The 23037-nt window shown below is 39.6% G+C and overlaps 1 protein-coding gene across 3 annotated transcripts in view; it reads right to left on the bottom strand.

Annotated features, from left to right (window-relative positions):
- Positions 1-560: 560 nt before the first annotated feature.
- Positions 561-23037, bottom strand: part of ELAC2 (elaC ribonuclease Z 2) — a 32931-nt gene continuing 10454 nt past the window's right edge. For all 3 annotated transcript variants that reach the window (XM_058171028.1, XM_058171029.1, XM_058171030.1), the window contains 17 exons: positions 22371-22429; positions 20957-21015; positions 20801-20873; positions 20180-20292; positions 19093-19191; positions 17593-17734; positions 17398-17483; positions 15257-15375; positions 14179-14275; positions 11647-11785; positions 10764-10802; positions 8749-8858; positions 5693-5792; positions 5500-5620; positions 5323-5401; positions 4448-4592; positions 561-1328 (listed from right to left, as the gene is read on the bottom strand). In XM_058171028.1, coding sequence (XP_058027011.1) covers positions 1092-1328; positions 4448-4592; positions 5323-5401; positions 5500-5620; positions 5693-5792; positions 8749-8858; positions 10764-10802; positions 11647-11785; positions 14179-14275; positions 15257-15375; positions 17398-17483; positions 17593-17734; positions 19093-19191; positions 20180-20292; positions 20801-20873; positions 20957-21015; positions 22371-22429 — 1817 coding nt within the window. In that variant the 3' untranslated portion in view covers positions 561-1091. The remainder of the gene's footprint in view (positions 1329-4447; positions 4593-5322; positions 5402-5499; positions 5621-5692; positions 5793-8748; positions 8859-10763; positions 10803-11646; positions 11786-14178; positions 14276-15256; positions 15376-17397; positions 17484-17592; positions 17735-19092; positions 19192-20179; positions 20293-20800; positions 20874-20956; positions 21016-22370; positions 22430-23037) is intronic.

The raw sequence follows: 23037 nt of genomic DNA, 5'->3' as shown, positions 1-23037 counted from the left end.
GGAGGCCGGGAGGCCTAAAGCAGGCTGACTGTGAGTTGGTGAAGTGCTGCAGTACAGAAATGGACCTGCGCTGGGCTTCCCAGGGATCCACCACCCCGAGGCATCCTGTGTTCCACTTAATGGCAACAGGGAGAGTAGGAATTGAAGTCATTAAGTGAGGTGAACATGAGTGCCTCCCTTAACAAACAGCACAACTTGTAACAGGCAGGTTCCATTATGGCCAAAAGTCAAGGACCACCTGGAGGAGGATAGAGAACTGAAATTCTCATATTGGTGGGATATCAATTTAATGAATAGTGCTATCTCTAATCATGCCTGTTCATTTTAAAGACCTAGTAAGTGGTAAGGGGCCTATAGCTACCCAAGTGTTTCTTGACTGTAACTATTAATCATTCTGTTTTGCTTTTGGTGGCTGACCTGGATAAAGAATTTGAGCTTCTTTTGGGGGAAATAATACAATGAAAATACTTAGTTTGTACTTATTTAGGTGGTTAATATATGTCTATGAAATATCTAGCTTGCAATAATATAGCTGAATAAAGTTTAGGACAATGTGCATACAATGTATCCATGCTGTACATTTTATTTACCGGGTCCTTGAATTTAAAAATATGACTACTTAAAATGTTATGCTATAAACAGCCTCATAGGAAGAATTCTGCAAAATTAATTTTAGTTAAGCAGTGACAACTCCAAAAGTGTATAAGATCATAACACTACAAGCTTGTCCAGCCTAAAGCTCTTTTTTTAAAAGAAATTAACCATTATTTTGAGACTCAAATAATAGGCTGCAGATCCCCACTTTTCTCCATTACCATATAATAAAATATTTCCAGCAGACAGGCAAATGAGCCATCGGACCAGAGTGTCTCCAGATAATGCAGTGGGAAGTACATTTTGTTAGCTATGCTATTAACATGTTCAGCAGGAACTCTGCTTTGTAGAGGCAACACAGGCAATTTATCCAGAGCCAACCGTCTGGCAAAGTTCAATGCGTTGATACCTCCTAGAGTCTTCAGCATCACACATATCAGATGTCATATGCTGAAGTCACTCTCCCTGATAGAACAGCAGCTACTTCGCTGCTTTGCTTAATTGGTAGTTTTCAGTTTTTTATTTGGTGCTCCAACAGAATCCTCTGTGTGTTCCAATTTCGTTTTGGCCGGCGATCTGTTCCCCATGGCAGTCTGGGAAGCTTTGAACGCCTCTTTCAAGAGGCGCAATTCTCGTTTCTCCCGGCGCTCCTCCATCTCTCCAATCTCATCTGCAAACAAGGCCTTCAGAGGAAGGATCAGTTTTGGAATGGCATTGAAATCTTCAAAACGAACCTGAAAAAAATAAATAATATATAGCAAAAAACCTGTACAGAATCTGTATGAATCTACAGCCTTTAATTTTTTGTAAAGGAAAGGTTACGTGTGTAGCATGTACCTTAATACTGAACATTTTTGAACTGTGTCAGCAGACTGAGAAAAACCTGGTGAACTAATCTAGTGCCCAGTCAATTTTTCAAGTTCATTTGTATATTTAAAATGTTCTGATCTCTAGGAAAAACCATCTCAGAATTCTAAAATCAGTGTTCTTCCACTCTAACACACCATCATATCTGGTTTCTTTTCAAAAAGCCAACTGGGAACAGAACATGAACTGGCCAATAGGTCACTAGATCTGACTTTCACTAGACTGATGTCACACCTACAAAAAAGGTGACTTATTCCTCTCTCTTTTTAATCCTATAATCAGAAAGATAATGGTGTGTGCTATAATTCTTCTTAAAGTTTGGAACAAATATATCTGTATTGTTCAAGAGAACCGTGTAAGTGTGTGTGTGTGTGTGTGTGCACACACACGTGAGTATGAATGTGTGCATGTGAGTGTGTGTATGCATAAGAGGAACTCCAATGTGGCTATAACTTCAAAGCATGATCGGGAGAGAGAGTGGCAGCAGGCAAAAAATCCTAAGAAACTAAAACAAAGAACCAGACCTACCTTCATACTGTAGCTCTGGAGACCACAGAATATTAAATTACAAAAAGTTATAGCATAAAGAGATAAAATAAAAATCAACTAAAAATAAATATGATTTTAAAAATAAAGGAAGACTAAAAAGCTATACAGGTAGTCGTCAACTTACAACAATTCATTTGTGACCGTTCAAAGTTACAGTGATACTGAAAAAAGAGACTTATGACCATTTTTCACAATTACAACCTTTGCAGCTTCCCCATGGTCATGTGATCAAAATTCATATGCTTGGGAACTGGTTCGTATTTATGACATGCAATCACCTTTGGAGACCTTCTGACAGGCAAAGTCAATGGGGAAACCAGATTCACTTAACAATTGGCTTACTAATGTCTCAACTATAGTGATTCACTTAACAACTGTGGCAAGAAAGGTCGTAAAATGGGGCAAAGCTCACTTAACAGATGTCTCATTGAGGAACCAAAATTTGGGCTCCATTGTGGTTGTAAGTCAAGGACTATCTGTATAACATTAAGTTACTACAGGGGCATAAGTTTCAAAAATAATAGAAGCACTGTTGAGGGTTGGGCAGAGAAAGCTGGGCAAAAACCTGCATTAGAAAAAGCACACAAAGGTTCAGTGAAATAGCAATAACAACTTTTCAGATTAGAAAAATGATTTGGAAAAATAAGAACACCCAGGGATTTATCAAAATTTGAATCTTCAAATACAATATATTCTATCAACCCCAAATGTGCATTTATATCATCCCTTCCTCCAAAGTGCCTGAACATAGGCCAAAACAATGGGTGTCCAGTGAGACTCTCAAGTAAATATCCTAAAGAATATTTATCTGGTTTACTAAAAAAAACAACCATGCCATAGATTACATTAGAATAGAATAGAATAGAATAGAATAGAATAGAATAGAATAGAATAGAATAGAATAGAATAGAATAGAATAGAATAGAATAGAATTTTTTTTTTATTGGCGAAGTGTGATTGGACACACAAGGAATTTGTCTTGGTGCATATGCTCTCAGTGTACATAAAAGAAAAGATACGTTCATCAAGGTACAACATTTACAACACAATTGATGGTCAATATATCAATATAAATCATAAGGATTGCCAGCAACAAAGTTACAGTCATACAGTCGTAAGTGGAAAGAGATTGGTGATGGGAACGATGAGAAGATTAATAGTAGTGCAGATTTAGTAAATAGTTTGACAGTGTTGAGGGAATTATTTGTTTAGCAGAGTGATGGCCTTCGGGGGAAAAAACTGTTCTTGTGTCTAGTTGTTCTGTGTGCAGTGCTCTATAGCGTCGTTTTGAGGGTAGGAGTTGAAACAGTTTATGTCCTGGATGTGAGGGATCTGTAATCCCTGTGAGGGATTTTCACGGCCCTCTTCTTGATTCGTGCAGTATACAGGTCCTCAATGGAAGGCAGGTTGGTAGCAATTATTTTTTATTATCTGCACAATCACTATCACTCCTACATAAACTAATTTTAAAACACTTTCTGGTTCACTTAGCAGAATTATTAATGGCTTTGTGAGAAACCAACAAAATTGATAGATTCAGGAAGGGCTGCTCAGTCTCCAGAAAATGAAAATGCACTATATCTATAGGAAGCTTAGAAAAGTGAGTTACGAAGGAGGAAAACTAACCTAGTTCTAAGTCTAATTCTGAACTGAGCATCTAAAAACTCTTTTAAGCAGAAAGACAAAACTTTTTGATTTGGAAAGGGAACGCTCAGATATTTGTCATTCCTTCCTACTTTTCAATCTCTGACAATTCAAGGTAGTTATTCTCATTTCCCACTTTCCCTCAGGGGGAAATACTGAAAAACTTTGGAACTAAGATACACAATGGAGAGATGAAAATACATTCTGAAGAAGAACTGAGAGACTTGAACCAGTGACTTCCTATCAGACCTGATAGTCCAAATGTATAATGAAAGGACACTACGCTCAGCTCACTAGATTAAGCCCAACCCAGTGAAATGCCAATCTACTGGAAATTCATTAAAAGGACTGCTAGATTAAATTATTTCAAATCAGATCACTCTAGAAGTACAATCATTCTCTTGTGAATGGGAAATAAAGGAAAGCATCTCCAAATAATGCAATTTGAGCTGCTTCAAAGAAAGAAATAAAAATTAATGCACAGAAAAATGAATAACTTGGAATCAAGAAGCAACTGCAGACTAAGCAACAAAGGAGCGCTGACAAAAACAACAGAAACCATACATGCTTGTATAGTATTATAAGATGTGAGCTGTGAATCCACTTCAGTAAGACAGAATGATTTTGACAATTTGAGATACTGGAGCAGAGATCCCCCTATGTAATTTTACGTAATTTAATCTATGGTAAACAAGATCAATATTTTTAGGTTATTTAGAAAAAACAGTCAATATCCAAAAGCAGCACATGAAAATGTGGAGCTCTCTTATCTTAAGATACAATTTTAACTGACCTGCATGTGATCAAATGCAATTCCAACCTTTTCACTGAAGTCTTCACTGAAAAGAGGAATCTTAGCATAGCGCTGACTAAAGTGATTGAGCATGATGAATTTTGCATTCATTCGCATTCCAACTTCAACAGCCTGTGAAGTAGTGCTATGGAAAGGAAACAAAAAGAAAACACATTAAGAATTAAAGAAATCTTCCCAGAACCCTTCATAGCAAATTATGTAAGAAGGGAAGGAAAAGCAAATTGGAAGACTAGTATAGGAGCAACATAAAAGCATTTATGGAGTATTTCAGCTGCCATTCCTTGCCAAATAAATCAGCAAAGAGGCCTGCTTCAAAATGCCAAGCAATTTATTTGACCCACAGAAAACTAAGCCATCTAGTCTTGCTCCTCTATCAGAATCCTGGTCTAAAAAGTATTAGAATCTTAAACTGCTGGCTCAATTTTTTTCTTGGAATAACAAAATTAAACCTTTAAATATTGAGACGGGCCACATTTATTCCCTATATATAATACATTGTTTCATGTCAAAACATATATTCTTAGCATATTAATATAATAGGTGGAGGGATTTTAAAATAAATAACCTTACAAAACAAAAAGGGTTCAACTGATATCAATACTAAACTGGACTTCATTACAACAGGTAAATATGCAACAGTTGAAGTGATTAACAACTGCTCCAATCTTACATAATTATTCAAGGAACATAAATTTTAACTCTAGATGATTTATGTTACAGTTTAGATTTTTAAAAATCTTTTTTAAAAAATCTCCTTTATTTCATTTCACCCTTACATGAAAAAATGATGATGAGTGTAAAACCTTTTCAATAAAAAAAAATGATGATGTCACCCTTTGGTAGAAATTCTTTACCTGTGTGTCTTCTCTATAGCTTCATCTTCCATTCCATCCTCCAGGGTTGCTTCATGAATCAACAAAGAAGCATCTTTTCCTGTGAGAACCATATTTGTGACATTTGAAGAGCAGTGTAAGAAAACACGTGGTTTGAGCCAAACTATTAGGTAATGTAGAACTCAATGCGTAGCTCACCCATGTCAACTAAAGCAGCACATGGCATGGTGTCACCAGAATAGACCACTTTCCAACCAGATTTATGGACCATGGAACAACCAAAGGCATTCTTACAATGCCGGACTTCGCATGTCTGAAACTAAACGTCATAGCACATTAGCCACTTGTGTATGCTTTTTCCTATCCCAGTCTATCCCATGCCTTTTTTTACCTGTCTGAAGTCACATTTCTCCATAAGCGATTCAATGTACACCTTTGCATTGGGTTTGAACACATCAGTGTTTGCTTTTAAAAACTGGGCAGGAATCATTCTGAAAAAGAAAAAAGGGGCTCACAATTACAGTAAAAACATGTATGGTTTTGTTTTGTGAAAGAACAAGAACTTTTCATAGCAGCAGAACTATGTTGTCTTTTGAAGATCACTTGACGACCGTCTCCAGGAGAGCTTTTTATCAGGTCCGCCTGATTCGCCAGTTGCGCCCCTTCTTTGACCGGGATGCCCTATGCATGGTCACTCATGCTCTTGTTACCTCTCGCTTGGATTACTGCAATGCTCTCTACATGGGGCTCCCCTTGAAGGGCACCAGGAGGCTCCAGCTGGTTCAGAATGCAGCTGCGCGGGTGATAGAGGGAGCCGGTCATGGCTCCCATGTAACACCACTCCTGCGCAGGCTGCACTGGCTACCTGTGGTCTTCCGGGTGCACTTCAAGGTGTTGGTGACTACCTTTAAAGCGCTCCATGGCTTAGGGCCGGGTTACTTACGGGACCGCCTACTGCTACCGATTGCCTCCCACCAACCCGTGCGCTCTCACAGAGAGGGACTCCTCAGGGTGCCGTCCGCCAAGCAATGTTGGCTGGCGGCCCCCAGGGGAAGGGCCTTCTCTGTGGGAGCTCCCTCCCTCTGGAATGAATTTCCCCCAGGACTCCGTCAACTGCCTGACCTTTGGACCTTCCGCCGCGAGTTGAAGACATACCTATTTATTCGAGCAGGACTGGCATAGAAATTTTTAGTAGCTTTTAATATTTAGATGCAAATTTTATGGGGTTTTTAAGGTTTTAAATGGTTTTTAATTTTGGCCTTATATTTAATAAGTTTTTTAATTATTGTTTTATTGTGTACATAATTATTATTTTATCCTGGCTGTGAACCGCCCTGAGTCCTTCAGGAGAAGGGCGGTATAAAAAATCTAATAAATCTAAATCTAAACTACCTGGTATCAAAGGGGAAGAAAACATTATCTTCATAAGTGTACAGCATTAGGCTACTTGTTTTTCTTTTCAAATTCCTGTATGTTACTAGCTGTCAAATGTACCGTATTTTTTGGACTATAAAACGCACTGGTGTATAAGATGCAGCAAGATTTCGAAGAGGTAGGTAAGAACAAAAAAGCTTTTGCCCTCCCTGGCCCCTAGGAACATTCTGCAGGCCTCCCAAACCTTCTGCGCACCCCGTTTTTTGCAAAATTTGACCCATTTTTTGCCTGTTTTTGCGAAAAACGGGGCACGCAGAGCATTTGGGAGGCCTGCAGAGTGTGACTGGGGATTGGGGGAGGGAAAAAACGGGTCCATTTTTGCAAAAAATGGGTGAAAAACAGGCCTGTTTTTGCAAAAAACAGGGTGCACAGAGAGTTTGGGAGGCCTGCAGGGTGCTTCTGGGGGCTGGACCCTTTCAAAAAAAACAGGTGAAAAACGGGGGCATTTTTGCCCTAACCAGCCCCCAGGAGCAGGCCTCCCAAACCCTCTGCACACCCCATTTTTGCAAAAAAAAGGGCCCATTTTCACCAAAATGGGATGAGTGGGGCGGGGCTTCGGGAGGCCAAAAATGGCTGTATTTGGTGTGTAAGAGGCACCAACATTTCCACCCTCTTTTAGGAGGAAAAAAAGTGTGTCTTATACTCTGAAAAATATGGTAATATTATTTTCTGCTCATATCAACCAATTTCATTAGAAGAACCTAATGGCTCATCTCAATATCGGGTTGTCCACATTCTCTATGAATTTTATAAATAATGAAATTAATGACAAGTCTCAATGTGGATATAAAATTGCTCTAAACTGCCAATGCTGAATCTTTTTAAAAATTAAACTATCCATAATTAAAACTTGGTGGAACCATTACCAGCAAGGTTATAATCAACATTTTGTCACCCAGATCATTTTTCTCATCTAGATGAACAATGATTTAAAGAATATGCAATCAGTATTCTGCAGATGTTAAAAAATAACTGCCAAACTGAGTCAGATCTATGTGAAATTTATCTATATCTCCTCTTCAAAACAATTTAGGCTACCAACAAAGAAATTAGGTACTTTTCCTAGAGGTTTACAAGATACTAAATTATATATTAGATGAATTCATTCAGCCTGACCTCTAACATCTTCAGACTCATAACTAAACTGAGTATGAAGGTGCTGATGCAACTATTGCCAGATTAAAATTAAGGAGACAGATGTTCAAATCTCCATTCTGACCTGAAAGTCACTGGCCCTGTTTTCACAACTGGGTCAACTGACCCTATGAGCTGATTCCCATAGGTCTAGATTCTGTCCAAAGCAGAATCAATCTAAACTAAGCTAAATCAATCCAGTAAACTATGTCCTGGGAACATCAAATCTATTTAACTGCCTCATCTGCATAGCTATCTCCAAGGGAAAAAAAGCTGAAAAGACAGAACAGTTGAAAAAAAAATCCAAGCCTTTCCCATTGTAAAATTCATTGCCAAGGCCTGACAGCACAAAAAACAGGCTGCAGCACAATTTAAGCCATATCTACTGCTGTTTGCTAGGTCAATGGGAGAAGAGTTAGTGCTGTTATGAAATTTTCCTGATATTTAGACCATAATGCCTCCTGGAAAAAATGGGTTCCAAGATCCTCAGCAGGGGGATCTAATTGGGTAAATGGCCAACTGGATTAAGTGTATTGTGTATTGGAACAAGGCCATGAAGGCCCTTGAATTAGAAACACTCTCTTGGAGTAATTTATGATATAGAGTTACAACAAGAATAGAAGTGATAAATCATGCACACTGCTCTGAGTTGCTTTCATGAAGGGTGGAATTCAAAATGATACAAAAAAGACAAGGTCTGCATGTGATGAGTAATGCTCATAGCTGTAACTTCTGGGGAAACAGCAAGGTATGATCAGAAAAGTCTCAAGTGACCCATCTTTGAGTGTCATTTTAGAATCAACAGTAACTTATGATAAAGAAACATTACTGTAAAATATTGCTACAAACATACTTCAATGTCTCACATAAGTATCTTACTTGATATGACTCAGGATCTCTTGACAGTTATCATGGTATTGATGCAGCCATGTCATAAGTATCGTGGGTGCAACTAATAACAGTGGGTCATGAGACACACCCTGGGATACCTGAGAGAAGGTAAATAAATAAAGCATGAGAGATCTTGTAAGAACCAATAAACCATGAGGTCACAATACAAAACAAGAATTAATCCCTCTTTATTCTTCTGATACTTAGGTATTCTTAATGAAGGAGATTCTTTCTCAACGCCTGGGAAATGTCAGCCTGAATTGTGTAGAACAGGCTTTGGTTCAACTGGCATCTTCAGTCCTCACAAAAATGATATATATTTGACCAGGGGCCATGTAAGACTGGATTCATGGCCCCTGCTCAAAGAGCAAGTAACAGCTGTGACTAGGGGAACCCTTGCACAGGTTCCTTTTGTGTACTAATGACACCATTCATAAACCGGAGGCCTTGCTTATAATTTAGTAATCTCCTCTTTGGATTACTGTAAAGCACTCTAAATGGAGCTGCCCTTGAAGAGCATTCAGAAGCTGTAATTGGTCCAGAACACCACAGCATGCAGATATGACTACTCTGTGAGCTGCATTGGCTCCCAGATTCAATTCAAGACACTGGTTGCCACTTATAAAACACCACATGGCATAGGAACAGTTTATTTGCAAGACAACCTGTCCTTCATTGTTTCTTTAGTCCTCACTGTTTCTGCTCATCCCACCAGGTATAATAGGAAGTCCGTACTTCAGGTCCCTCCATCAAACAGTGCCATATCGTTATATCCAAGAGTCATGCCTTCTCTGTGACTGCCCTGTGAAGAGTTCCCTCAGAGATCGAGTTAGCTCCAGTACTGTTAGCCTTCATAAAGGCTCTGAAGACCAGGCCAGGCAGTTGGGTGACCTCTACTGGTGATATGGTTTTCATTTTGAGGATTATTGCTTAACCTGGGCATCATGAATGATGATGTTTGATATGATGGTTTTAATCTTTGTATAGGTAATCTTCGTCTTATAATGGGTCACTTGTCCCTCAGCCTAAAGCGTGATTCCAAAATCATATCATGCAGCCCAACGACATATCGGTCCATTTGCAGCACTGTGAAATTTCATTTGGAAGTAAAATGGAATGATTTGTCTCATGGCATAAATGGGCGGGGCACAAAGATGGCCACTTCTGGGTCACCACAATGCAGCCCAGGAGTAAACCAGTCAGATAAACCACTCCCTGGTTAAGGCACCAAAAGAGTAGTTTGTGCCATGGCCACACGGCTTGAAGAAAGCAATGATATCAGAATGCAATTCAGCTACTGGAAACATGGCAGCTGCTTCCAGAATTGTGCCATGCATCTGAGGGACAAAGTGTCCTGTCCTGCTTTTTAACAGTCCACGCACCCTTTCAGATACTTCAGGCCCTGGAGGTTTCCGAAATGCTGAGCACACCACATTAGCAAAACAGAAAAGGTTGTTTTCTCCCTTAGCCGCAGGGGGGCAATTCCAGAAGCTCCACTACATTGTGTTAGCTATTCAATATCGCCGCCATTTCTGGAATTATGCCACATGGCCACACGATGAGACAATCCATTCCAGTGCTCTGGAAGGCCTTAAGAGTTCTTCAAAAGTAATGAGGAGGAGGATGTTTGGCCTGGTCGGGAATCAGCCCTAAGGCTTGGGGGAATCCCAAGGAAATGGGGAAAGGTCTATGGAGACCCAAGGGGCAGGAAGTAGAGGATGGGGTATCTCGGGGGTGGAGGAGATCTTGGGAGGGCTGGGGCAGGTGGGATTGGACTGGGCCTCCAAGGACCTCCTTCACCCTCAGGTGCTCCACTTAATAACCATTTAATAATTGCATTGGGGAGAGCAGGGATAGAGGGATCATTAAGTCAGACACTTTACTTAATGGCCTTTGTGACACGTGACCATAAAGGGCAGGTTTTATTACAATCATATGTCAAGAGTCATTGCTGTGAGATGAGAAGTTTTATAAATTCTATAAATTAATTAACAAATACTTACAAGTGCACGATGTCTCTGCAGTAGGATATTTAACAAGCCCTAGAAGAAAGAAAGTTGGCAAATATGAATTGGTGAAAAATTATTTCTTATATACTCATCTTTAAATATTTCTTCTTAAAGTGAGTTGACTGTAGAAAGGCAAAAAGTTTACCTATAGATGTCCTTAATACATAGAAGACAATATAGTTTTACTTAATGCTAGAAAAAAGCATTATCAATAAGTTTTAAAATACTGTTCATACTGTTGAATTACTGTCCATACTGATGCTAACAAATTTAGCTCAGTTTAATTAATCAATATTAATGACATTACAGAGTTGTTTGCAAATGAGAAAATTAGCGACATAACTGGATTTTCTACAGTTCGATAGGAAAACTTAGAAGCAACAATGAAATCCAGAGCCACTGATTATATTCAATATACAGTTAATCCACACTGAAAAATCACTCATTCAATAACCATTCAAAGTTATGATGAAGCTGAATGACGAATACTTACGATGGGTCACCATAGTTATGGCCATCGCAGCATTCCCAATCACAACTGCAATTTTAGCACTTGGCAACCAGATTGCAATTTAGTTATTTATTATTAAATTTGTTTGCCACCCATCTCGCCTCAGGGCAACTCAGTTACAATGCTGAAGCATCCAGCAGTCACATGATTGCTATTTTCGACACTGCAACCACTGGGATTTGCCCTAACAGTGTGAACCAGGAGTGCTGCAACTGGCAATGTAAATCAGCTCAGTCACATGATATTGTGCTTTATGATCATGTCACTCAGCAGTGGAGTTGCTGGTGCCAATTATGATTATTAAGGGAGGACTACTGGTAACAACAGAAGAATAAAATTACAGCGTAATTATTATATACCACTCACTGTATGATGATCAGCATGTATATGTGAAACGAATACTGCTGCGATGTTGCGTAATATTTTGTCAATTTCATCTCCATAGTGGCGGCAAAGTTGGCCAAAGGTCCCTTCCCCACAGTCCAGAAGCACAGATTGAGTGGGACTAGCAAAAGATAACGTATGCATAATTATCAATAGATTAAAAAGCTACATTTACAGAAGTCATGATCTTACATGCTATATCTTCCCTCACAATATTTCATGTAACAGAGTTTAAGATAGTAGTTCTGCTGCATATCTTCTCACCATCTACATGTGGTTAATGCACAAGTATATTTTAAAATCCTAGTTTGCATTTATACTGTAGAACCATATCCTAGGACAATCTAGATTCACCCTTGATTTTAATATGAAAGATTCTACTTCTACGACCTTTGCTTATTTGCTTTAATTTTAGCTCTCAAATGTATTATTAAAATAACAAGCATTTCAACTTGATAAAGAAATCAAGAGTGAGCAATTAAATAAAGAAGACAACGGGTAGATTAACGTCTACTAGTGAGATCAAGACAGAAATACTACGAAGGATTCTTTTTTTTTTTCTATTCAAAAAGTTTTTATTAGTCAAAAAAGGTTTATACAAATACATATCAGGTATGGTAAATTTTCATTTTTCTTATCTAAAATAAGAATTTTACTCAAATTTTTTAACACATACAACAGCCATAAGGCAAGCAGGTGACACGAAGTAGCTAAGTTTGCAAATTTTAAATACGTAATAAAGAAGAGTCAAGAATAAACAGAATATCGTACAAAAGAGAATAAGGAAAACCAACACAATCCCAAATATCTTTATCACTTCCTAGTTTTGGATCTCAGAACTCTGGGTTCAGCCTGACCCAACTCCAGGGCCGCAACAGCGGCAGCCGCTTCAGCCCCATGATCTATAACCTCCCCTTCTTCAATTCCTGGGTCATCTGATTCCAGGAAGGCTTTGTGTTCCTCCACATAGGCCGTAGCCTCCGCAATTGTACTAATTTTATTCGTAATGCCCTCCCGGAAAATCATCAATCCTCTGGCATCAGCCATCTGAAGCCCACTCCCTTCTGGTACAATTTGCTTGACAAAAAATAATATTTCTTTCTTTTTTCACGTACCTGTCTGGGAATCTGCCTCAGAATGGCTATCTCCCTGCCCCTGTAAATCAGTGCCCCACTCCTATGTTTTCTAAGAATTTCATCTCGTCTCTCTTCTCACAAATTTGACATGAACCTCTCTGGGAACTGCATGCGTGCGTGCATATTGCGAATTAACTCTATAAACTCGATCCACATCCCAATTCATGAAATCAACACCTCTCCCAAGAAATTCTCCCAACAATTTAGTCACAACATCTCTCAAGTCTTCTTGGTCCACTTCTTCCAAATTTTGAAACCTAAGGAAATAAGACATTTTATCCATCTGTAGTCCAAGCACAGCATTGCCTGTCGTCTCCTCTCTTTTCTGCACTGCCGCATCTCACCCTCAAACCTTCCACTTTCTGCTTGTTTTCTGCTGAAACTTGTTGAGTATCCTTTAAAATCCTTTTGGATAGTCACAATTTCTGCTCTTATTTCATCAATTTCTTGTCCATATTAGATAACTTTTCCAAAATTCTCTCCATCTCTCCAGCAGTTGGTCTCTGACCTTTTGCCATTAAGGAAAAAAATACAAAATCCTCAGGCAGGCACGGTATCCTTGTAATTTCCTCCGGATCCACCAGGGGCACTCACAGGAGCAACGAGTCCAGAGTACAGTTAGTCAACCAGGAAGTCAAGGGAAGTGATGTCATCAAAATTCTCATAGTGAAGGCGGAAGCTGGACGCCACCACTGTTCCCCAGAAGGAGGGGGCCTCAAACCTTCCCTCCTAAATTTCTCCATCACCTCTTCTCCAGAGCTCCACAAAACCGTAATCTTCTTATTTTAAGTTCTCCTCTCTCCAGAATAACTCGTGCTCCTTCCAACCGCAGGGGAGAAAACCCCCGCACCGGAGCACTCCACCACGCCACCGATATTCCTTCCTTCTCCTCCTCAATTCTTCTCCGTGCCCTGTTCACCACCAGGCTGCTGCAGTTATAATCCAATGCCCCGTGTCACGGGCACAGCGGCCCAGGCGACGACCAAAATAATGGCCGCGGCCTGTGGCCTCCGAACCCCGCCGAGCCTAGGACGCGCCAGCATCGGTCCCCACAGTCCTGTATGTCGGCTGGGAGACCCCTGGCGAGCCGTCCGTGCGGCAGGTGTCCTTTTCGGAACACCTGGCCCCTGAGGGCCTCGGCGGCGGCCGGATTCGGGCGCTGGAGGCAGGAGAAACCTTCCAGACGTCCGTTGCCGCTGGATACCGGAAGTCGTCTCACGAAGGATTCTTTCCTATATCAATTTCCAGTTGAATGTGACTGAAATCAGAATCAATAATGAAGGCAAATGTTTTCTGGTGGAGAAGTTAAAAATCAGGTATTTTATCCACTCATATCTTCCTACCACTGCCTACCACTTTCCTCAAAACTGTAACCTACCTAATATTTACCAGGGTAGAGCTAACATTCCGTATTTTCATTGGTACTGCAGAGCCAGTTCCTAAGAACACAACTTCTGGATAGCAATCTTGGGTTTCTAGAAAATAAGAAAAAGGCAGGTAAATGCATGCAAAACAAAGATATGGATTGTTACTGAAAAATGAAATACTTGTACAGAATAGGAAGCCTATAATATAAACAAAAAAACTAAAGATAAATTTCCTGATAGTGAGAACAATTAACCAGTGGAATGGCTTACCTCCAAAACCGGAGGTTTTTAAGAGATTGGACAGCCATTTTTCCAAAATGGTATAGGGCAGGGGTGTCCAAACTTGGTCCCTTTAAGACTTGTGGACTTCAACTCCCAGAGTCCCTCAGCCAGCAAAGCTGGCTGAGGAACTCTGGGAGTTGAAGTCCACAAGTCTTAAAGGGACCAAGTTTGGACACCCCTGGTATAGGGTCTCCTGACTAGAAGTCCTCCAAAGTCCCTTCCCATACTGTTATTCTGAATTCTATATTCTACTATAAGCATTTGACCACATTCGCCAAGGCCAGTTTACAAATAAGCAGCTCTAAATTTATAAGAAATTACTTTTTTTATAATGTTCTAAAAAAAATTTTTTTTTTCCTCAGCTTGAAGATACAAGTTACCTGCATGGAAAGATGGGCAAAATACAGGCAAAAATTGTCTCAAAAATGATCTAACACAGAGATTGCATCCTTCACTGTTGGAACAATGGTCCTTCAGAAATACTGTAAAAATTAGGCAGCTTTAACAAAAAAAAAAAAACATAACCTTTGCATGGACAGAACACAATACTCTACTTCAGAAGACAGCAGACAGCTGCCTCACAAGTAACTCAAAGGATATCAATGTTTACAAACGATTAGAGAAGCGGGTGCCTTCAAAGTTGATAACCTGTTTTTTAACCATTAACTTTTAGAGATTATCAAACTGTCTTGTTTATACAGGTTTATATCTATTAAATGAGTTTCTCAAACTGTATAAAAAATAACAAATTCCACAGTCAGCTGTTTGACTGGATATGTTGATAAATCCTGCAAATAGTTCATTGACCTGATGATGCTGGTTTCGCTGACAAGCTCTCGTGGCATATCTGCACCGAATCCTCGAAGTCAGGGAGTAGCAAGGCTTCGGCTACATATTCAGCAGGATTATAATTAAAAAGAGCGTCCCTAAAAAATATAAGAGACAATGAGCAGTGATTAATAAGCATTTATTTCCTAAGAGCAAGGGTTATTTTATTATTCTTAGCCATTCTGATACTTTTATCACAAAGAAAAACCTACCAACTTTGGGAAACATTTACTCAAGAGTGGACATCCAACAAACTGCCAGAAAATGCATACATTTTTGCTCTCCCACTTCCTAGCACATCGCTGACCAAACATTCCTGAGGTCAACTGGCCAGCCAACCTATCTATTTTCTTGCTTGTCTATCTGACTGGTGTGTTTATATGGCCACCCAATTCAAACAACCTGATCTCTAAACAAAGGCCACAGATCTGTTTTAAAAAACACATTTCCCCTAATTTATAAATTTAATTCAAGATGCTATAAAAGGGAACAATTGTTTGAAATGCAGTTGTTTTTAAATTGTTTGCTCACTTGCTCATACTTCCAAGTTCTATGTAGCTTTCTAGACTCAGAAACAACTGTTCCCCACTCCCACTAAAAAGAAACTCAGCAACTCAGATCATTTGACGGCCGTCTCCAGGAGAGCGTTCTACCAGGTTCGCCTGGTGCGCCAGTTGCGCCCCTTTCTGGACCGGGATGCCCTGTGCACAGTCACTCACGCACTCGTGACGTCTCGCCTGGATTACTGCAATGCTCTCTACATGGGGCTCCCCTTGAAGGGCATCCGGAGGCTGCAGTTAGTCCAGAATGCGGCTGCGCAGGTGATAGAGGGTGCCCCTCGTGGCTCCCGCATAACACCCATCCTGCGCAGACTGCACTGGCTACCTGTGGCCTTCCGGGTGCGCTTCAAGGTTTTGGTGACCACCTTTAAAGCGCTCCATGGCATAGGGCCGGGTTCTACGGGACCGCCTACTGCTACCGAATACCTCTCACCGACCCGTGCGCTCTCATAGAGAGGGACTCCTCAGTGCCGACAGCGAGGCAATGTCGCCTGGCGACGCCCAGGGGAAGGGCCTTCTCTGTGGGGGCTCCCACCCTCTGGAATGAACTGCCCCCAGGACTTCGTCAGCTTCCGGACCTTCGGACCTTCCGCCGCGAGCTTAAAACATACTTATTTAATTGCGCAGGACTGAGCTAGATTTTAATTTATGGGTTTTAACTTGGGTTTTATTTTTTATATTTTTAATTATTAGGCTTTTGAATAAGTTTTTTAATTGTTTTTAGATTGTATTTATTTGCTTTTAAATGCCTGTAAACCGCCCTGAGTCCTTTGGGAGATAGGGCGGTATATAAATATAAACAATAAATAAATAAATAAATAAATAAACTAAGTTAACAAGTTCCACTATGAGAAGAAAAGGTGCTTGGTGACTTCTATCTAAACTTAGTATGTGGTTTTTTTCTTCTCCTTTTATCATTTATAATATCAAACTTAACAGCAACATTACAACATGATTATCAATATCTAATTTTTCTTTACAATTGACAAGTAAGAAAGAGACTTTTAAGCAATCTCAGATTTTTCTGGGATTGCTTTTTAGGTGATAAATTTCTGAGCATATTTTCTTGTATACCGTATTTCAATTGTTTAATAATAATAATGATTTATTAAACCTGTATATCATATTAGACATGAAATACAACACCCTGTATGGATTGCTTTGAGCATTCTGAAAGTGATTCCAAACAATTCCCTCTACAACCAGCTGCTTATGCTCAAAATGCAGCACCTCTGATTCAGAAGAGGGCATCTGAAATTCAAATATTTTGCTTAGAAGTATTTTATGCATTTTATTTTATTTAGTAAGCACAATTTAAAACAAGTACCACTCTGGCATATTCTCAAAGGTTATGGGGCAAAACATGGAAATTAAAATATATTGAGGTTTGCCAAAAGATATTTCATTTTGTTAATATTAAAATAATGTCCAATTGATGAGAAAAAGGGTAGAAAGATTTTTTTAAAAAACTGCAGAAATTCTATGCTCGCTGTCATGGAGTTTAAGTCTTTGGCCAAGACTGAATTCATACTACGAAGGCAAACTGAAATGGCTACCAACTTCTGCCATTCTCTTTTGGGTCTCAGCTGGTATTTGAGGAGGCATTCTCCTTGAGTCACAGGCACACTGAACTCAGCCTCTTCTTCCTGATGGGTAGACAGAAAAACATAAAAGCATGCTACCAAACCGGCTGAAACAGAGCATGTACCCTTCTAGTTGTTCCATAACTAATATTAACTATTATTAGCTTCTTACCTTGCTTGGGTGGTGGTTTTTAAGCAATGGAAAGATCTTTGGATGTATGTAATTGAGCTGACTTTGAATTCTGTAGCTGTGAAGATGATGTATTGACCTGCAATTTTCGTTGAGTATCAAGTGTTGGGTATTTTCACCAAAGCTGGAGGGTAAGAAAAATCAGACGTATTTTAAAACTTGATATTCTAAATAAGGTAAGGAAATTCTGTTTTATGAAAGGTTGAGGGTTTCACCATTATTGTCCATCCAAGCAAAATAGAAGCTATTTACAGCCTGATTCCTTGACTCAAGGGTCTGCAACCTTAAACACTCAAAGAGCCATTTGGACCCATTTCCCACAGAAAAGAAAACATCAGGAGCCACAAAACCTGGGTGGGCGTGGCCAACTCAACGTCACTCACTTCCACCAAGTCACATGACACACCCCCAGCCACGCCTACGCAGCCAGTCATTAGGGCAGAGAACAGGCTGTTAAGAAACACCAGAAACCACAAAACCCTTTTGACATCTCTCTCCCTCCCTCCCTCTCTCCCCGCCCCCCCTGTATGTCTCTATGTCTCTCTCTTCCCCTCTCTCTGTATCTCTCTGTCTCTGCCCTGGCTACTTCTCCATCCCCCGCTGTCACCCTTCTCAGGCCAGGCAAGGAGTGACTGGGAAGGGAGGGTGAGGGGCGGGACCAGCCAGTGGTGGAATCACCCAACAGGGAGCCACAGCAGAGGGCCCAAAGAGCCGCATGTGGCTCCAGAGCCGCAGGTTGCTGACACCCGTTCTAGGTGCTTCTCATGATAGCTTTAGTACAATCAGAGGTCAGGTATATTATGAGAGCAATCTGGCTGCAATGTCTATCACCCCACTAATGTCAAACAGTTATATTGCCTGCACTCCCCTGCTGGATCTCTCACCTGTATTTTTCACCTGGCCCTATGTATACAAATGCAATATGCCCATCACTCATAACTTGAAGACCGGACTTCCTCACCTTGTATGTCAATCTCCCATATAAGGAAGGTTTTAAAAATAGAACACAAGGTGTTCCACCACAAGTGTTCACCACAGTGATAGAACAGTTATCAGTAAAAAAGAGCAATTGAGAAAAGCATAAAATGTTCTCATCTGAGAAACACCCAGAAGCTTTTATCATGCTTACTTCACTGGATTTCCAATCACAGATTCGCCTGTGAAATACATTAAAACACGTAAACCCAAATGCTGATATATTGTCATGATAGTGAATAAGTCAGAAGCTTCCTATGTTACAGACTGAGATTCTTTTCTTTTAGATAAAAGACTTAACTTTTTCTGTTTATATTTGTAATCTTGTTCTACATTATAGGTTAAGGATTATTGCAAACATGTGGGAAGCACTTCAGAAATTGTGTAAGTGCCAAGTATTAAACAATGCTAATTATCATTCTAATGGTAAACAATTGATGAAGAGGAGTTAAATACCAGCATTGTCAAAGTAAAGCAACAGAAAATCAATTAATGCTAGACACAAACCTTTCTAACCACTGCTTATACCGACTATCCTTCAGAACAGAATCTGGAGTGATATGAACAATTAGAGCCACAGAATTTTCTGGAGTCTCTTGCTGATACCTGCAACAAAAGGTTTGATATGAAAGCAGAAATTCTCAAGATGGCAGATTATGCTTCTAAAATATACTGTAACCACATGCCAGGATAGTTAGTATCCCAGTATCTATAGGATCCAAGCACTAAGGCCTGGGCATATAGATTCCACAGGTGACCAGAATTTAGCAAAAGATGCAGCCTTATAGCTCAACATGCGAGTCTAACTTTGATAGAGGAGAGTTCAACATTGGGCCTACAAGTCAAAAATTCAGTTCTGGCCTTAAATTACTGAATACTATAAATAAAACTATCAAATGTAGATAGCTTTGTGGCTGCAAAAATACAAGCTCATATTTGTACCATAAGCATGTCTGCACTATTTTTAAATACTCTACTGAGTTTCAAACTACCAATATTCCTCAATCTATGACCACAATTGAGCCTCAAATTTCTGTTGCTGAGACAGTTCTTAAGTGAGTTTTGCCCCATTTTATGACCTTTCCTGCCACAGTTGTTGAGTTAGTAATCCGGTGGTTAATTGAATTTGGCTTCCCCATTGACTTTGTTTGTCAGGTCACAAAAGGTGTTCACATGACCCCAGGACTCTGCAACCCTCTGAACCAGTTGCCAAGCATTCGAATTTTCACTGGGTGACCATGGGGATGCTGAACTAGTCTTAAGTGCAAAAAATGGTCTTAAGTTAATCTTTTCATTGCCATTGTAACTTTGAATTATCACTAAATGAATGGTTGTAAGTCGAGGACTATCTGTATTTGTATACCCACTGAAGGAATCAATCCTATATGCAGTACATATAATTTTCTCATTAACTAATACTTTGCCACATCTTACTGATCTAGTATAAACGGGTTGTTGACATGGATTGACGAGTCTAAAAACAGACTCATATTTCCAAAAGACATGGTGACAAAGAAAGACATGGCAAGAAGGCTGTTGTCAGTGATTCCTTAATACGAAATACAAAAACAGATGAGCTTTTGCTTAGTCATACCTTAACAGTGTGCTGTTTTCACAGACTGCATCTATAAAACCTTTATGAGGGCACTCCAATACAACGAACACTATACTTGGCTCTGGAGGCGTACAAAGTTCTTCAGCCAAGATCTGTAATAAGATACACAGGTCAATGCACGCCACCGATACACATATTTTATTAAAGTCTCTCACAGTCCACATTTCAAAAGGGAGGGGAACAATCCTGGGAAACATTTCCCATAATGACCAAGAAGCAGGGATCACGGGGCAGGAAGGGGTTGTTGTTGTTGTTTGTCAAACTGTTCCATCAAGTTATATGAACTTTTGAGCTCAGAAAGCTGTTCACCTCAACCCACAATGATGAACAGGTCCAATTTAAAAGTTTCCCTTTGAATAAGTGAGGAACTTCATGTGCTTTTTCACATTACACAAATCAATAGTTTTGTGGACTCAGCTCATTTTAAGTATTCCCACTGGTTGAAGCAAAGGCCAAAAAAGAACGTTAGGGTTGTAATCTCTCTGCCCTAAACAATAAACTAAAGAAACTCAACCCATGGTTACATTCATAAGACATGGCTGCTCAGCTAATTTCACACGCAAAAGGTCCTAAATAAAAGAACTCTTTAGAAAGTTCTACCTCTTTTCCTTCAAACACGATATTCTCTCCATTTTTCACAGCTGTTATTATGGGCGCAATTGCTGCATTGCCACTAAAAAAAAAAAAAAAAGTTAGCCAATCTATGAAGATTGAGGACATTCCACATATAAACATTCACCAGAATTCCATACTTACATAGGCAAGCCAAGTTCCTTTGCTTTTAAAACTAAGAAGGTTCCTTTCTTTGGATGGACCTACAGACAAATATTGATTATTTCACCATGTATTCCTAGCAGTGTGTTCAGTCATCTCAAATGGTAAACTTGACATTATATCATAAAATTCATTTATTTACAACCCAACGTTAACATTAGAAATACTAAAAGAGGACAGAAAGACATATTTGGCTTGCTACCAAACAAAAAGGAATGAAAAATAGTATTAGGAATGCAGAATACACTTGGGGAACTAAGCAGTGCACACCTTTTTTTTCTTTTTATGACTTTTTATCCCTTTGTTTCAGGATGGTGGGGAGGGTTATGACTAAGTGGAGCTGAGTTTTACTGGCCAGATGCCCTTCTTGATACCTACATGGAGTTCGCAGCAGACATTTTCTCTTTGTGCCCTAATAGAGAAACATTTGTCATTGCCTTGGATCGAACTCTTAACCTTCCGAGTGGAAGGCAAGCATCTTCCCCTCTAGGCCACCATGCCACTCTAAGCATTGCTTCTCAGCCTTTTGGCTAAGATCAAGTGTAAGCAATGCACACGTAAAAATAATAAATCATCTCATGAGGAAGACAGTTCTAAGATCATCAAAAGCTGCAATTATAAATACAAAAGTTGGGGAGAAGTCTATAAATCTATGACATGCAATATGCACTTTTAACTCCTACCATTTCTAACAGCTCTCTGACAGTTTCTTTTCACAATTTATATGAGAAACATCCAAGCACATGCAACTCAGATGTAGTCAAATCCTAAAAATGCATACTTAGGAGGATTGGAATCTTAGCATTTCTTTCACCCAGCTTTTTGAATAAGCAAAGCGTCTGTCAGCCTCTGCCTATGATGCTTACTTGCTATTGGCTGCCATTGTAACGGGAGGGGGGAGGTTTTGCTGGTATTTGGAGGGGTGGAAGTGAACTGGTGGAGATGCCTCGAGAAAAAGGGAGGCTTCTAGCAGCTGTGTAATAAGCTGATAGCTGTCAAGGTCAACCGTTCTGGCATACCAGATAAATGGGGACTGCCCCACATGACACCATGGGGAGATGTGGATTGGACACTCAACCTGGCTCCTTGGGGGGAGGGATTTGGGATTGCTTTCAATATCTAAGTTTCGCATCAATTGCCTCAGACCTTGCTTTTCTTTTCTTTCATTGCATTCAGTTTATACTCAGTAGAAGTACCTTTCTCTATAAACATAGAATTGGGGTTTTTCTTTCTTGAGTTTTGAACGGAGGCACACCTGACAGCATCTGGATCATCTCTATTTCATAGCAAATGTTCCCCTAGCTCAGAATTATTACAGCATGACACTGAATCTTTATACCATGACAGACTCCCCAACAGATATTGAGGTACCCTCAATGTGGAGAAATGCTCTTACCTTACAAACATACGCAACAACAAGAGATGGGTCCTTTTCAAGTATTTGTCTCCTGCTGCCTTAAAAAAAAAACCACAACAGTGAAATAAATCCTGTGTTTCAAAAGCAATATATACATAACATTTAAAATGTCTGCTTTTCACCAAAAGCAACAAGATAACACAACGTCACTCTAGAGCCATATTTTACACATTTGAGCAGACATGGCAACTATATATTTGAGCAGACATGGCAACTACAATTATATATATATACAGACTTAATAATTGTATTTTACCCCTGAGAAAATCTAAGGTTCCTAAATTTCTATCTTTTTTTAAGTTGTGGGGGGATGTAATAATGCCGGGGAGGGGGTTTAATAATATTGTCACCCCAGAACAATACCATATGCCAGAAGAGTAGAGATACCCTCAATAGTATTTAAGTATTTTGTGTAAACCAGCTTAAGCATTATAGACTCAAAAACATCAAGATAAATTACACATATTAAGTTAATACGGCAAAACATTAATAAAAACGTAATACTTTAAAAATATTAAAACATTGTTAGGGCATACATTCCTAAATTTATCCAGTTTCTATGGTAGTTTCTTTTGTGAAATATAGATGGACATGGTTTTAAACTTCATGCAGCAATTTAAATTATATTTGCATATCTGGAAAATTC

This window comes from Ahaetulla prasina, chromosome 2 (assembly GCF_028640845.1).
Source record: "Ahaetulla prasina isolate Xishuangbanna chromosome 2, ASM2864084v1, whole genome shotgun sequence".
Taxonomy (NCBI): domain Eukaryota; kingdom Metazoa; phylum Chordata; class Lepidosauria; order Squamata; family Colubridae; genus Ahaetulla; species Ahaetulla prasina.
The sequence above is the reverse complement of the archived record's forward strand: the minus strand, read 5'-3'. Positions and strand labels throughout refer to the sequence as shown.